This window comes from Heloderma suspectum, chromosome 4 (assembly GCF_057233095.1).
Source record: "Heloderma suspectum isolate Gila_16-S chromosome 4, 16-S_ref, whole genome shotgun sequence".
NCBI classification, from domain to species: domain Eukaryota; kingdom Metazoa; phylum Chordata; class Lepidosauria; order Squamata; family Helodermatidae; genus Heloderma; species Heloderma suspectum.
Window position 1 is genome coordinate 94,916,165 of NC_139461.1, and position 15,147 is coordinate 94,931,311.

General features: G+C 43.7%; 1 protein-coding gene across 1 annotated transcript in view; it reads right to left on the reverse strand.

Annotated features, from left to right (window-relative positions):
* Positions 1-15,147, reverse strand: part of NETO1 (neuropilin and tolloid like 1) — a 145,383-nt gene that overhangs the window by 10,192 nt on the left and 120,044 nt on the right. The window contains 1 exon segment of the mRNA XM_084848111.1: positions 8,953-9,066. Coding sequence (XP_084704237.1) covers positions 8,953-9,066 — 114 coding nt within the window.

The window sequence follows — 15,147 nt, forward strand, 5'->3', positions numbered from 1 at the left end:
TTTCACACATTTCTGTAGAGATTCTATAGCGGGGGTGGGCAACTTGGGGCCCTCCAGATATTTTGACTTACAACTCCCATCAGCCCTTGTCAATGGTGATGGAACATGGGAGTTGCAGGCTAAAACATCTGAAGGTCAAGTTTGCCTTCCCCTGTGCCTTAGAATCTTACTCTCAGACTGAGGAGAAACTGATCGTGTGGAGGACTCAGCAGCACTGAGAGAAAAGGAAAGTCCAAGACCAATGTTGCCCAGGAAATGGCAGTGAGATTTTAGGGTTCCCTTCAAGTACTAAACAAGAGTACCTAACTTTAGCTCTGATGTCTATAGAGATATAAAGATGTATTTACTGAGGATGTATTTCTGTTTTTAAAAATTTACATAAAATATGAGACTACATAAGTGGACATATTATGGATGGCTTAGCATGGATTTCTGTAAATATTTTAAAAATGAAAATAAATATATATTAATAAAAAATAAATGATCTTTGTCTACCCACCACATGAGAGAGTCTAAGCTATGGTCAAATGGTCAACTGATGGGTGCATTTATTGTATGAATAACACAATGAGTGAAAATACCTGAATTAAAGTTTGGATTTAGTCAAATGTGGATGAATGTAATGAGGCAAATGAAAAGTAACTTCCCATGAACAACTTATTCCTAGTTCTCTGTTTTCAAGACTTTCCTAACAAAGGAATATATTTTTCATCCTGAAAGTTGAAGGCTTTTTGCACTGCTTAAGATCAAGCCTTTGTACAGTAAATTGAAATGGTGAAGGCTTTCTATTCATGCAGGTGACTTTGTGATGTGGTATGATATACCATTAAAATGTTTTCAGTTTTAGAAAAGTTGTTGTTCAGTCGTTCAGTCGTGTCCGACTCTTCGTGACCCCATGGACCATAGCATGCCAGGTCTTCCTGTCCTGCGCTCTCTCCCGGAGCATGCTCAAGTTCATATTCATTGCATCGGTGATGCTATCTAGCCATCTCATCCTCTGCCGTCCCCTTCTCCTTTTGCCTTCAGTCTTTCCCAGCATCAGGGTCTTTTCCAGAGAGTTTTCTCTTCACATTAGGTGGCCAAAATATTTGAGCTTCAGCTTCACTATCTGTCCTTCCAATGAGTACTCAGGGTTGATTTCCTTTAGGATGGACTGATTTGACCTCTTTGCAGTCCAGGGGACTCGTAAAGGTCTTCTCCAGCACCACAGTTCGAAACCATCGATTCTTCGGCGCTCAGCCTTCCTTATAGTCCAGCTCTCACAGCCATACATTACTACTGGGAAAACCATAGCTTTGATTAGATGGACCTTTGTCGGCAAGGTGATGTCTCTGCTTCTTACTATGCTGTCTAGGTTTGCCATAGCTTTCCTCCCAAGGAGCAAGCGTCTTTTAATTTCATGGCTACAGTCACCGTCTGTGGTGATCTTGGAGACCAAGAAAGTAAAATCTGTCACTGCTTCCATTTCTTCCCCTTCCATATGCCAGGAAGTGATGGGGCCAGATGCCATGATCTTTGTTTTTTTAATGTTGAGTTTCAAACCAGCTTTTGCACTCTCCTCTTTCACCCTCAACAAGAGGCTCTTGAGATCCTCTTTGCTTTCTGCCATTAGGGTGGTATCGTCTGCATATCGGAGGTTGTTGATAATTCTCCCAGCAATCTTAATTCCGACCTTGATTCATTCAACCTGGCATTTCTCATGATGTACTCTGCATATAAGTTAAATAAGCAGGGTGACAATATGCAGCCTTGTCGTACTCCTTTCCCAATTTTGAACCACTCAGTTGTTCCATGTCTGGTTCTTACTGTTGCTTCTTGACCCTCGTACAGGTTTCTCAGGAGACAGGTAAGGTGGTCTGGTACTCCCATCACTTAAAGAATTTGCCACAGTTTGTTGTGATCCACACAATCAAAGGCTTTAGCATAGTCAATGAAGCAGAAATAGATGTTTTTCTGGAATTCTCTTGCTTTCTCCATGATGCAGCGAATGTTGGCGATTTGATCTCTAGTTCCTCTGCCTCTTCGAAACCCAGCTTGTACTTCCGGTAGTTCTCGGTTCACATACTGCTGAAGCCTAGCTTGTAGGATTTTGAGCATCTCCTTGCTGACATGTGAAATGAGCGCAATTGTGCGGTAGTTTGAACACTCTTTGGCGTTGCCCTTCTTTGGAATTGGAATGTAAACTGACTTTTTCCAGTCTTGCAGCCATTGTTGAGTGTTCCAAATTTGTTGGCATATTGAATGCAGCACTTTAACAGCATCATCTTTTAAATAGCTCAGCTGGAATACTGTCATCTCTGCTAGCTTTGTTATTAGTAATGCTTCCTAAGGCCCACTTGACTTCACTCTCTAGGATGTCCGGCTCAAGTTCAGTGACCGCACTATCATGGCTATCAGGGACATTAAGATCTTTCCTGTATAGTTCTTCTGTGTATTCTCTCCACCTCTTCTTAATCTCATCTGCGTCTGTTAGGTCCCTGCCTTCTTTGTCCTTTATCATGCCCGTCTTTGCACAAAACATTCCCTTGAGATCTCCGATTTTCTTGAAGAGATCTCTAGTCTTTCCCATTCTGTTGCTTTCCTCTATTTCTTTGCATTGTTCGTTTAAGAAGGCCTTCTTGTCTCTCCTTGCTATTCTCTGGAACTCTGCATTCAGTTGGATAGATCTTCCCCTTTCTCCCTTGCTTTTCGCTTCCCTTCTTTCCTCAGCTACTTGTAAAGCCTCATCAGACAGCCACTTGGCTTTCTTGCATTTCTTTTTCTTTGAGATGGATTGAGTTGCTGCCTCCTGAACAATGTTACGGACCTCCGCCCATAGTTCCTCAGGCACTCTGTCTATCAGGTCTAATCCCTGAAATCTATTCCTCACCTCCACTGTATATTCATAAGGGATATGCTTTAGGTCATACCTGAATGTTTTAGTGGTTTTCCCTACGTTCTTCAATTTAAGCTGAAATTTTGCAACAAGAAGCTCATGATCTGAGCCACAGTCAGCTCCAGGTTTTGTTTTTACTGGCTGTATAGAGCTTCTCCATCTTTGGCTGCAAAGGACATAATCAATCTGATTTCGATACTGACCATCTGGTGATGTCCATGTGTAGAGTAGGGATGGGGGAGAATTTCTCCCCGAAACTTCAGGGGGCCGAGTGCCAACGCATTCGGTCCTCCGAAGGTTGTTCAGGGAGAAATTCTTCGCCCCCCCCGCCCCCCCCTGGGATGGGACTTACCTTTCACGAATGTCCCTCCCAGCGGCGGGTCCCGGCGGCGGTTCAGCAGGTCTTTGTCAGGGGCGGGGGCGGCAGCCTGTCTTTTGACCGGCTGCCGCCGCCACCATTACAAGAAAAGTAAAAAAAAAAAACAAGGCCCCTGTGATAGGCTACGTAACGACTAACGTAGCCTATCATGGCTAGATTTGCAAAGTCAGCCATGATAGGCTACGTTAATCGTCACGTAGCCTATCACGGGTGACTTAAAAAAAAAAAGCGCGTACAGCTAATGGCGGCCCCCATAGGGAGCTGCCATTTGCGTTCCTTATTTAGTCCCTGTACTCTACGTAAAGATTTACGTAAACCACGGCGACAATAAGGACAACGCAAATAGCGTTGCCCTTATTTTCGCCGTAGTCTACGTAAATCTTTACGTAGACTACAGGGACCAAATAAGGAACGCGAATGGTGGCTCCCTATGGGGGCCACCATTTGTGTACGCGCTTTTTTTTTTTTCAAAGTCACCCGTGATAGGCTACGTGACGATTAACGTAGCCTATCACGGCTGACTTTGCAGATCTAGCCATGATAGGCTACGTTAATCGTTACGTAGCCTATCACAGGGGCATTTTTTTTTCTTTTCTTTTGAAGTTCGCGGCCGGGGAGATGGGGCACTTCTCCCCGGCCTGAATTTCGGCCGGGCGAGGCAGGAAGCCTCCCCCCCGGCCTGAATTTCAGCCGGGCGAGGAGGGAAGCCTCCCCCCCAGCCTGAACTTCGGGGGGAGCAGCGAAGCACCTCCCCCCCACCACGAAGCAAGCTGCGAGACCAGGTAAGTGACTTTCGTGCATCCCTAGTGTAGAGTCGCCTCTAGTGCTGTTGGAAAAGAGTGTTTGCTATGATCAGCGTGTTCTCTTGGCAAAACTCTATTAGCTTTTTTCCTGCTTCATTTTGTACACCAAGGCCATGCCTGCCTGTTATCCTGGTGATTTCTTGACTTCCTACTTTAGCATTCCAATCCTCTATGATGAAGAGGACATCTTTTTTTGGTGTTAGTTCTAGAAGGTGTTGTAGGTCTTCATAGAACCGATCAACCTCAGCTTCTTCGGCATCAGTGGTTGGGGCATAGACTTGAATTACTGTGATGTTAAATGGTTTGCCTTGGATTCGTACTGAGATCATTCTATTGTTTTTAAGATTGTACCCCAGTACTGCTTTTCCCACCCTTTTGTTGACTATGAGTGCTACTCCATTTCTTCTATGGGATTCTTGCCCACAATAGTAGATATGATGGTCACCTGAATTAAATTCGCCCATCCCTGTCCATTTTAGTTCACTGATTCCCAAGATGTCGATGTTCAATCTTGCCATCTCATGTTTGACCACCTCCAGCTTACCTTGATTCATTAATCTGACATTCCAGGTTCCTAAACAATATTGTTCTTTACAGCATTGGATTTTCTTTTCACCACCAGACACATCCACAGCTGAGTGTCCTTTCGGCTTTGGCCCAGCCACTTCACTCTTTCTGGCACTACTTGGAAATACCCTCTGCTCTTCCCCAGTAGTATATTGGACACCTTCCGACCTGAAGGGCTCATCTTCCAGCGTCATATCTTTTAGCCTTGTGATACGTTCCATGGGATTTTCTTGGCAAGAATACTGGAGTGGGTTGCCATTTCCTTCTCCAGTGGACCACATTTTGTCAGAACTCTCTGCCATGACCTGTCCGTATTGGGTGTCCCTGCACGGCATAGCTTATGGCTTCACTGAGTTACGCAAGCCCCTTCGCCACAACAAGGCAGTGAAAAGTAGCATGGCTTAAAATGACAGGATGTTTCTTTTCCCTGCAGGAGGGCTAAAAATCAATGTTTGGACCACACTGTAATTTATTATTAAAATGCCTCTGACAGGAGAGTCAACACAACCTTAAATAGTGAACAGAAATAAGCTATGCCTCTCAATTTGCTTAGCATATTGGAAAACAACCCAATATGTGGCAAATATGTGGGAGAGCCTTCTCAGTGGCCACTCCTAGTCTGTGGAATTCCCTGCTGAGGGCAGCTAGGATGGTCCCCCCTCTGCTGTCCTTCCACTGGGAGGCAAAGACCTGTTTATTTAAGCAGGTATTTGGCATGTAGGTGGGTCTGTTGGGTTGGGTGCTTTTTATTATTTTACTGTTGTATTTATTGTGTTTTAATGTTTTATCAGTGGAGGATAGTGGCTCCAATTTCAGTGAGGCTCTGAATCCATTCTGGGTTTCAGTCAGAACCAGCCAGAACTCTAAAGGAACTGAACCCTATCCCTAAAATAGGGTTAGCACCTTGGATAGCTCCTTTAGAGTTCTGGCTGGTTATGACTAAAAGCCACAATGGATTCATAGCTCCACCGAAATCAGAGCCACCAGCCTCCACCATGTTTTATTATTGTTTTAATCAAGTTTTGTTCCTCTATGTTTGTAAGCTGCCCTGAGTGCCATTTTCTTGGTAGAAAGGTGGGTACAAGCCAAATAAATAAATAAATGGAGAAATTGTGGAAATCAAATTATCCCCTTGGGAAATTTTAAGGGCTGTACAGATGTTTGTCTCCATGCATATACTAGACGTGTGGAAGGGAGAATGACACTGCACATGCCTGCTACACTCCTTACTCCTAGATGTCTAGTGGCTGTTGTGGCTAGAAGTAGCTTTGCCCAGCTTTGTCTGGTGTTGCCAGCTTCATTCCTTATTGGAGGACAGATCTGACTACACATTTATATACACCTCTCACTCTCCATTCAGATCACCGCAACATGATCTATGTGGGTTATCCTTGAACAGCATCTGGAAACTGCAGCACGTGCAAAAAGCTGCAGCCAGATTACGTTCTTTCTTTCATAGACTGCATTACTTCAGTGTCTTACAGCATCTGTGCTAGCTTCTGATTGGTTTCTGGGATGAATAGCTTGGGGCCTGGATATTTGAATGAATACCTCCCCCCTTACGACCTTGCCTGTAGGTTACAGTCTTCCACTGAGGCCTTGTTTATGTCCACCACCAATGGAAGGTAGACTGGTGGGAAGATGGGAAAGGGCCTTTTCTCCGGCAGCATCTTGACTATGGAACTCCTTTCCAAGGGATAATAGACAGGCTCTATTTATGCTCAGTTTCAGGTGGGCATTAAAATGTTTCTATTATTTGTGGCATGGAGGGATAAATCCTATGGCCACTAGTCAGTGGTTAGATGGCCACAGGATATCTTGTTTTCTGGGAACCGACCTCAGATCCTGTGCTCTGAGGTCGGTTCCTGGAGAACCAACCTCCCCACACCCTGTTCTGTGCTGCCTTGCAGGCAGCGCAGAGAAGCTGTGTGCTCCGCACTTGCAAGAGAAGTGTGTAGTGGCTGAAATGGGGCACTCCAGGAGGCTTTCCGGGGCATGGAGGGCAGAAATGCCTGTACGATACATCCTATGTGTCATACGGCAGCCTCCTCCCCCTCTTTGCCTTCCCGTGGCTAGACAGCCGAAAGCGGCTATCTAGCTGAAAATGCAGGGCAGGAGGAGTGCGGGGAGTGCTTCCCCTCTGTGCTTCTCCTGCCCTGCATTGGATAGGCGGTCACCTCTGAGTTCGGAGGAGGCCGCCTATCTGCATAGGACTGTGCCCTTAGTGTTTTTAATGTGTGACAGTATGATAGCAAAGGGGAGTCTCTACTGTCAGAGACAGTGAACCGCTGAATGCAGGAGGGTGGCTGCTTCAATGCCCTTTTTGTGAACTTCACAGAAGCATATGGCTGGCTACTGTTGGAAACTGGATGTGGACTAGGTGGACCCTTGTTCTGATCCAGCTGGGCTTTTCTTTTCTTCTTATGACTTATTCAGAACCTCAACTCCTGTCCCTAGATACGTTACAGAGGTTAATGGGGACAAATTTACTATAATAGAAGGATAAGCAAGCAATAACAGCTGGTAGGTTGCTTTATAGAACAACAGTGAAACACAGTATTACTATTTCTTGTATTTCCACACTCAACCCATACTCAATCACTGAGTGTGGGTTATCATGTTGTGTGAACCCAGTCATTGTTAACTGCTAGAAGCTAAAACAGCTCACCTCTATCAGAAGCAAGCAAACCTCATCCAGCAGCCATCATTATAGGATCCGTGTTTTGGATTTAGGCATTACTTCTTAAAGCATCACTGCCTACCTTCATCAGCACTGCATAGCCCTACCTAATCATCCTTCTCAGCCTTTCTCAATAAGAAAGCCCCAAAGAGCTTTAGCTATTGGGTGGTATAGAAATGTAATAAATAAATAATTCAGCCTTTACTGACATTGTATGTCAAATTTTTATTTTATTTCTAAAGGAATTCAGTTCCTCAAGCTCAGTGAAAGACAGTTCCCCCCAAACCTGTCCCTAAGTGTGACTGGGTGCATAGCCAATATTGCTGAAAAACAAATAAACCCTAGTATGTAAGTACCCCTCCCCCCACTTTATATTGTACTTCATAATTAGAAGGGGAAAAAGTAAGCTAGTGATGTTTGCCACTTCTCAAGAACAAGGCCTGCATTTACACAGCATTTCATGGCATGCTGTGAATATGTTACAACTTTTAATTCCATTTGATATCCCTGAGAGACGCTGCTTTGAAATGAAATGCATTTTCAGAACAAATATTGATAGCCACTGACTTGCTGGCAGGAGCCTTTACTAGTGATCAGCATGATATTTTGAAATGCCTCTCCATATCCCAGTAGGCTGCTGCTGTTGCTGCTGCAGATTCATTTCAGGGTCTTACAACATATTAACAATGACCTGAAAACATCATTAGCACCAGTTCCCAAAAGATGAAGCCAACAAATCAACTTGTACACACTACACATGTCTGTTTAAGCTCTCTTCCCACAATGATTGCCTGAAGGAGGTCCATGTGTTGAAAGGGGAAGTGTAGCTGCCAAGGTCATGTGACTCCCTGGCCCTTCTTCCTGACCCTGCTTCCATGGACTTCTCAGCTGGGGAAACCTACATGCTGAAAAGTCTGCACATGTAGGCTTCAGTGGGAGCTGGAACTTTGATCGTGACAGTTTTGAGGTCCCACGAAGCAGGCCTCCTCAGTTCAGAGTCCTTTAGACTCTGATAGCCTGCCATTTTGCAAGTAATGGAGTCATTTTGACTACTGATTATATATTCTTATGTATCTCTTATTTATTTACTTTTAGAAAAGTATGTAAAGTAGTCAGAGCTTTGAGAGTAGAGTGAGATACACACATGTCCTTAACATTCATTGGAAGTCATTGAAAACTACTTTCCAATGGGCTACAGATTTTTTAAAATGGAAATGCATTATTGAACTGAATGAACTATTGAACTTGATAGCGAAGATAATAGCGCATATTCTTATATAGTGATAGGAATACATTACGTATTGACAGGAATAAATTAGCATCTTTCCAATTCCATTTCATATATGGAATTGGAAAGCCAGTGTGGTGTAGTGGCGGCAAGAGTGTTGGACTGGGAGCCGAGAGATCCGGGTTCTAGTCCCCACTCGGCCATGGAAGCTCACCAGGTGACTTTGGGCTGGTCAGACTCTCAGCCCAACCTACCTCACAGCGTTGTCATTGTGAGGATAAAATGGAGAGGAGGAGGATAATGTAAGTTGCCTTGGGTTCCTTGCAAGGGGAAAATGGCGGGATACAAATGAGATACATAATGATGATGATAATAATAACAATAACAATAACAGCAACAATAATAAAACCTATGCATTACCTTTGCAGTGGTTTTCATCCCATGGATATACACAGTTCTGGAGTCCATTACAGACCAATGTATTATTAATACACATATTACTATGGCAAAAGAATGTGTTGGCTTCACAGGGGGCTAAAAAAAAGGGGGGGAAATGCATTAGCAGGACTCCACAGGGTATTTCTACTCTCTCATCCCACAGTAATAAAGCTATTAGACAATTCTAGTGAAATCTTAGAAGACAGGGTCTGAGTAGGATTCCAATATCAAGGCTTCACTGCCCTGTGTAACTCTTCCCTAGCAGAAAATAATATGCAAATTAAGTATGTATATGCAAATGTGCTTATTTTGTATAATTTGCAGAAATACTGGCTGTAATCATGCTCCATTAAAATGTCTCATACATTTTAAACATTTAGTGTTCTAGTAATCAGGGTGTAGTCTATTTGCTATCATTTGTATATTGTGAATTTAGTTCACAATCCTAAATGCGTGTTTAGACAGAAAACGCTCCTACAGCTCCCAGCATTCCCCAGCCAGCATGGCTAGCTGGGGGATGCTGGAAGTTGTAGGACTTTTTCCTGTCTAAACATGCATAGGATTGTGATCTAAGTTAATATAACACACATACACACAGAAACTTTCATAGCGCAATCGCTTTTACAATCCACTTATGAATTGAACCAAAGAGGCTATAATCAACAAAGGCTCATACAATAAGAAACCAATAAGGGCCAGTTCATACAAGGATCCACCTGAGTACATACTACAAAACAGGGAAAAAAACACTTCCAGGACTATCTGCTATCCACATTTTGGACACATTTATGGAAGAGGGCTTGCATGTGTAGAGTTCAACTGCCACTGGTCTAACTTACGCAATTTTTACCCTTCAAAATGGGAGTAATCCCATGCACAGGTAATTTGCACACTTGGAGCACTGTGTCAACAAACGTTTAGAATTTAAAGTGCTGTAAGTTTCTTCTATTGCCTTTTTGCTGCCACAGAACAAGGCTCCTTCACACACACAACAGGATATGTGCTGCTGTGGGACTGTGTCAAGAAGTTGTTCTACTGTGTGTGTTTGGGGGAGGGGAGACACCCCAATACAAATTCTGAAATTCAAAACGGTACATTTTGCTATTAACTTCAATGGGATATGATACTTGTGTAAATGAAAACTGAGGCCAATTAATGGAGATGAATATCCCTTCAATTCAGTGGTATGTTCAAGCACATATACTATTAAAAATAAGTAAATAAGGATCTACAGCTACAATAAATGTTTACTCTGCTGTTATTGCATGAACAATGACTTTCGCAGCCCCTGAGCCAAAGGCAAAGCATCATTGACTAAGGCTCACTAACTAGTAGAATCAAGTTGCTAATATTACTAAAGCCCCAGGATAAAAGTGTGACTGGAGACCATATACTCCATTTCAGTCTTCGCAGGAAAATCCAATGTCCTCTATGAGAAATTCACACCCCAGTGATGACTGTTCAGCTGTTGAAAATCCCCAGATCTTAAATTAATGTTATTCCATGAGAATTATACACACACACACGCACGCACACACACACAGAGATTGCCATTTGTATAAACATACTAGCTATCTTTTTATTATTTTTAAATGGAAACCATGGAAAAAAATAACTAGATTAGAGATAGAGATAGAGATAGAGATAGAGATAGAGATAGATATATAGATATATAGATATAATGTTGAATATACATATAGCCTTGCATTGAACTGTGGGCACACAGTAGAGAGAAGAAACACATGAACAGCTTTTACAGTTGACGGAAGTTTACAGTAAGATTCATCCAAGGATTTGTTTGAGATTAGCACTATATTACTTTATAATATGGAGACTGGGGTGAACACTGAGATAATATAACTGTCAAGGTTCACCTTATGACCTGGACCCCTGAGCAACTCCTTAAGGATCTCTTGCCTCCTTAAGAGTCCCACCTTCCTTATTTTAAACTCCCCGTTCCCAGTAATGTGGAGTTTAGTTTAGGCTGTAGACATGGGTTGACTAACACTCTAGACACAGGGTTTAACCACAACAGTTTAGTGGTAAATTTAAAGTGAGCAAATCACAACTAAAGGTATTTACACAATAGAGCTGAGTGATACTTTTATATATCCTGGGGGAGGGATGGTGATGCAGACAACAAAAGATGCCCTGAAGAGTATTTCAGGAGGAGACTGGCCAACTGGACCTGTGTCATACAAGGTCCAATGTGCAGATGGGTCAGTGTGGCATCGCCATGTTGACCAGCTGAGAAAGCATTCTGGCCAGAGTGGGTTGTCATCAGCAGAGGTAGGTGCTGAAGATCTATCTGGAACTGATGTGTTTCTCTCACCACCAGTTGAAGCGCCAGAACCACTAAGTGATGGGTGCAATACTCCTTCCTTACCTACAGTAGTTACTGAAAGAAAGTCATCTGAGCTAGGGATGTCAGAGAATTCCGCCACGGATTCCAGTGAGAATTCCATAGCAGAACGGCCTCCCACCACGCCGCAGAATCCCCCCAGGACGGAACTTACCTGGGGCAGATGCGGCTCTGGCAGTGGCTCCGGCGGCGGCTCAGGCTGGTCTCCCGGCTGGCCGCAGCCAGGCTGCTGTGGCCGCCATTTGTGTTCTTGCAGCCGTGATAGGCTACATAAGTATTTACGTAGCCTACCACAGTAAAGGCAGCCACGCAAATGGAGTAGCGGCCACCATTTGCATTGCTGCCTTTACTGTGATAGGCTACGTAAATACTTATGTAGCCTATCACGGCAAAGAGCAGGGGCGCAAATGGTGTAGCGGCCACCATTTGCATCCCTTCTCTTTGCCGTGATAGGCTACGTAAATACTTAAATATGTAAATAGCCTATCATGGCTGCTTGCAAGGACACAAATGGTGGCCACTATGATGGCCACCATTTGCGGTCACAGCAGCCTGGCCGCAGCCGACCCTGGCCAACGGCTCTGCGGAGCTGCTGCAGAGTGGAGCCAGCCAGGGAGGGTTCCGGGGGGAGGGCCGGAGCGCCTCCCCCCCACTGTGGATGCCCCAGCGTAGAGCCAGGTAAGGGATTCACACATCCCTAATCTGAGCAATCTACACCTACTAGTCGTGTGCAGAGCCCATACTGTGAAAGGGTACCTCTTCGTTGGTTGGAAGACCACGATAGCTTAAGGGGGTAGGCATGTTATGTAACCGGGGAGGGGGGTACTGTGGTTTAGTTATTGTTTTTGAACCTTGGCAGCTCCTGTAGCATTGGGAGTAGCAACAGTGGGTGGAGCTTCTGCTAAGTTCTTCTGTGTGTGCTGAATAAAGAACAGTTGTCTTTGAGGCCTGCTGTTTCTTGAAGATTCCTACTACCTGTACAACAGATTCAAAAGACATTAAAAGAAAATAAAAGTTGCAAAATGCAAGTTCCTTTATCCTAGCTCTCCTTAGACTTTTCTAGTCTGCTTCTTCCTGCTCACTCTTCAGAGCCTGCTCTCACTTTAGGCTCTGCCCTTACTGGCTCTCTCAGTCTCTTTCTATACCCTCCTCCCTCAAAACCAAAAGTACTGCTTCAAACCTGAAGAAATGAAAGTTAAGTGGAGAAATGAAACTGACACTTAACTGGAGAAATAGAAATACTCCTCTCAGGGTTACCCCCTCCCAACAGAAAACTTCTGTTTTCTTTGCCTCTGTAGGTCTCAACCTTCACATCAAGACACCATAAGATAGAGGAAAGCCAGTATCTCCAAAAAGACTGCTCCATACTAGGTGACAGGGCAAGTGAAGGGCAGATGAGATTTGGGATGTAATAAAGATACACATTGGGACAAAACTTTGAATCCACATATATGCTACTGCAAGTAAGTTGACTTGTGATGAGCTAAGGCACAGATTCTGGGATCATAACAGAAGGGACACTGAAAACACTGAATTAGAAAAGGTCATGGGTTCTAGGTGGTTTGTTAATCATCCCAACCAACAACCCTCACTGGGTTTGGATGTCACAACAATGAGGGGTAATTAAGTAAATCAAGCCAGCACAGGACCAGTATGCACAGTGTGCCTTATTAATGACCTTCATGTCATGCCAACTGGCTCATTGACTAAGTGACCGGGTTTGCACAACACGACAACCCCCAAGTGAGGGTTGCTTGTTCAAAATGGTAGCCGCGTGTGCCGCAGCCTAAATAACCCATGTTGGGCTGTTGTGTCATGGAAATACCCCCACAGTACTGCAACAGTAAAAAGGGCAAATTCAGCACTAGGAAATATTAGTTAGGAAATTGAAAATAGATAAGCAAGTATAATAATGTAATTATATATATTTAGTGCAGCCACATTCCAAATACAGTGTATAATTCAGATCATGTCAACTCCAAGGGAATAATAGAAAGCTGTACAGGAGAAACATCTGTCTGATTGGATGCAGCTCCACCACCACTTCATACTGGATGACCTTGGACCAGTCACTACCTCTCAGCCTAACTTACCTCATAGGGTTTTGTAAGTGTAAAAAGGGGGGAGATCATGAACACTGCCTTTAACTCCAGGAGGAGAAGCAGAATATAAATGCAATAAAATGAATTGTAAAATAGATATACATGCTGGTGTATTGCTGGTACATTCTGTTGCTGCAGTGGTTGAGTGAGCATCATAGGTGGCTGATGGGCTGTCACACTGGGTGGGCAACCAGGCTAACACCTCTGCTACTTCCAATAGTTTAGCCAGGAGAGAGCCTTGCTGAAGAGGGCGAGCAAGTGAACAACTGAACACGTGGACAGGTGAGTGAGTGTGGGTGAACAGGAAGGCGGGGAAGGAGTCATGGACACCTATTGGCTACATGACAGAGGCACTTTCTCTTCAGTAACTCATCAAGGATGGAAAAGGAAGTACTTTTTTTGCTTTCCTTCCCTCCTGGCCCCGAGCTAGCTATCCACACCAACAGTTATGGAAACAGCACAATCCGGCCCAGAGCAACAGCAACCAAAAATGTAAACAATACAGGAAGGATAGAGGAGATTCGGGTTGAAAACATGATTTTTGGTTGCCTAGGTTTTCCCCAAACTGCACACTGAAAAACACACATATGCCTCACATGCAAAATCCACCAACACCAAAACCCTCAAAAACTAGCAAATGGAATTTAAGCCTGCAATCCCATCTACACTTACCTGGGACTAAGTCCCACTGAATCCCATGAGACTTTCCTCTGAGCAGACAGGTATAGAATTGCAATATAAAGCCTTTTTTTTTTTTAACTGCATTTGGCATTTGCTGTGTCCATTCCTACACAAAGAGAATGCAGCATCAGCGCTGTGCACAGTACTTCTGCAGCACAGCTCGCCTCTGATCGACGGAGGCTTTGTACAAACCACAGGGGATGCCATGCCACGTTCATAAATTACTTAGGGACATCTTGCCTGACTGCTGGAGAAATGGTCCTGTGGTATAATCCACTGAAGTGATTTGTGTGATCTTATTATGTTCTGTTGCAAACACTGGACACAAGGTGGCAAACTACTCTAGAGGATCCAAAAATGTAATTTAACCCTTACGATATGAATTAATCTGATCACCCTCCTGAAAGAAAAAACAGCAGCCTTTCCTCACAGCTGGTTCTTTTCAAATCTTTCCCTATGGACAATTATTAAAGATAAGAATACAGCATAACCTCTCCCATGGAGAGGTATGTATAAAAGGAGTGGGAAAGAGGAAGATATTTCAGGCTTGAAGGCTGCTGTATTTTTAGTATGTCTAGAATGTCAGAATATTGGATCGCATTTCAGTTCCCCCACTGTAGGCATTCAGAACAGCAGGCATTAAAGTTAATGCTTTCTCATTAACAACAAGTTTCAAAGCAGTTTTGACTGCTTTCAGAATGTCTCAAAATGCTGCAAAAGTAGCCTATAGGCTCACATTTGTTTGGGTGTTTTTTTAATTAGTCACAACGATGTTGAGATTGTGTCCTGTAACTAATGATTATGCAGATATTAATGCATGATCATTAATACATAAAAGAGTACAGCATAATGCCATCATTGGATCAGATCGTATGATAAGTTAACTTAAAGTAAGTTAATGGAAGGAATTTTCCAGTTCCCTGTGCCCCCTAGAAAGCCTCTCTGGAGAGTCAGGGATCCCTCCTAAACTATGTGGGATGGGGCTTGGAGGAGCACTGGGTGAGGAGCAAGCAATGCAAAATGTTCCTTCCA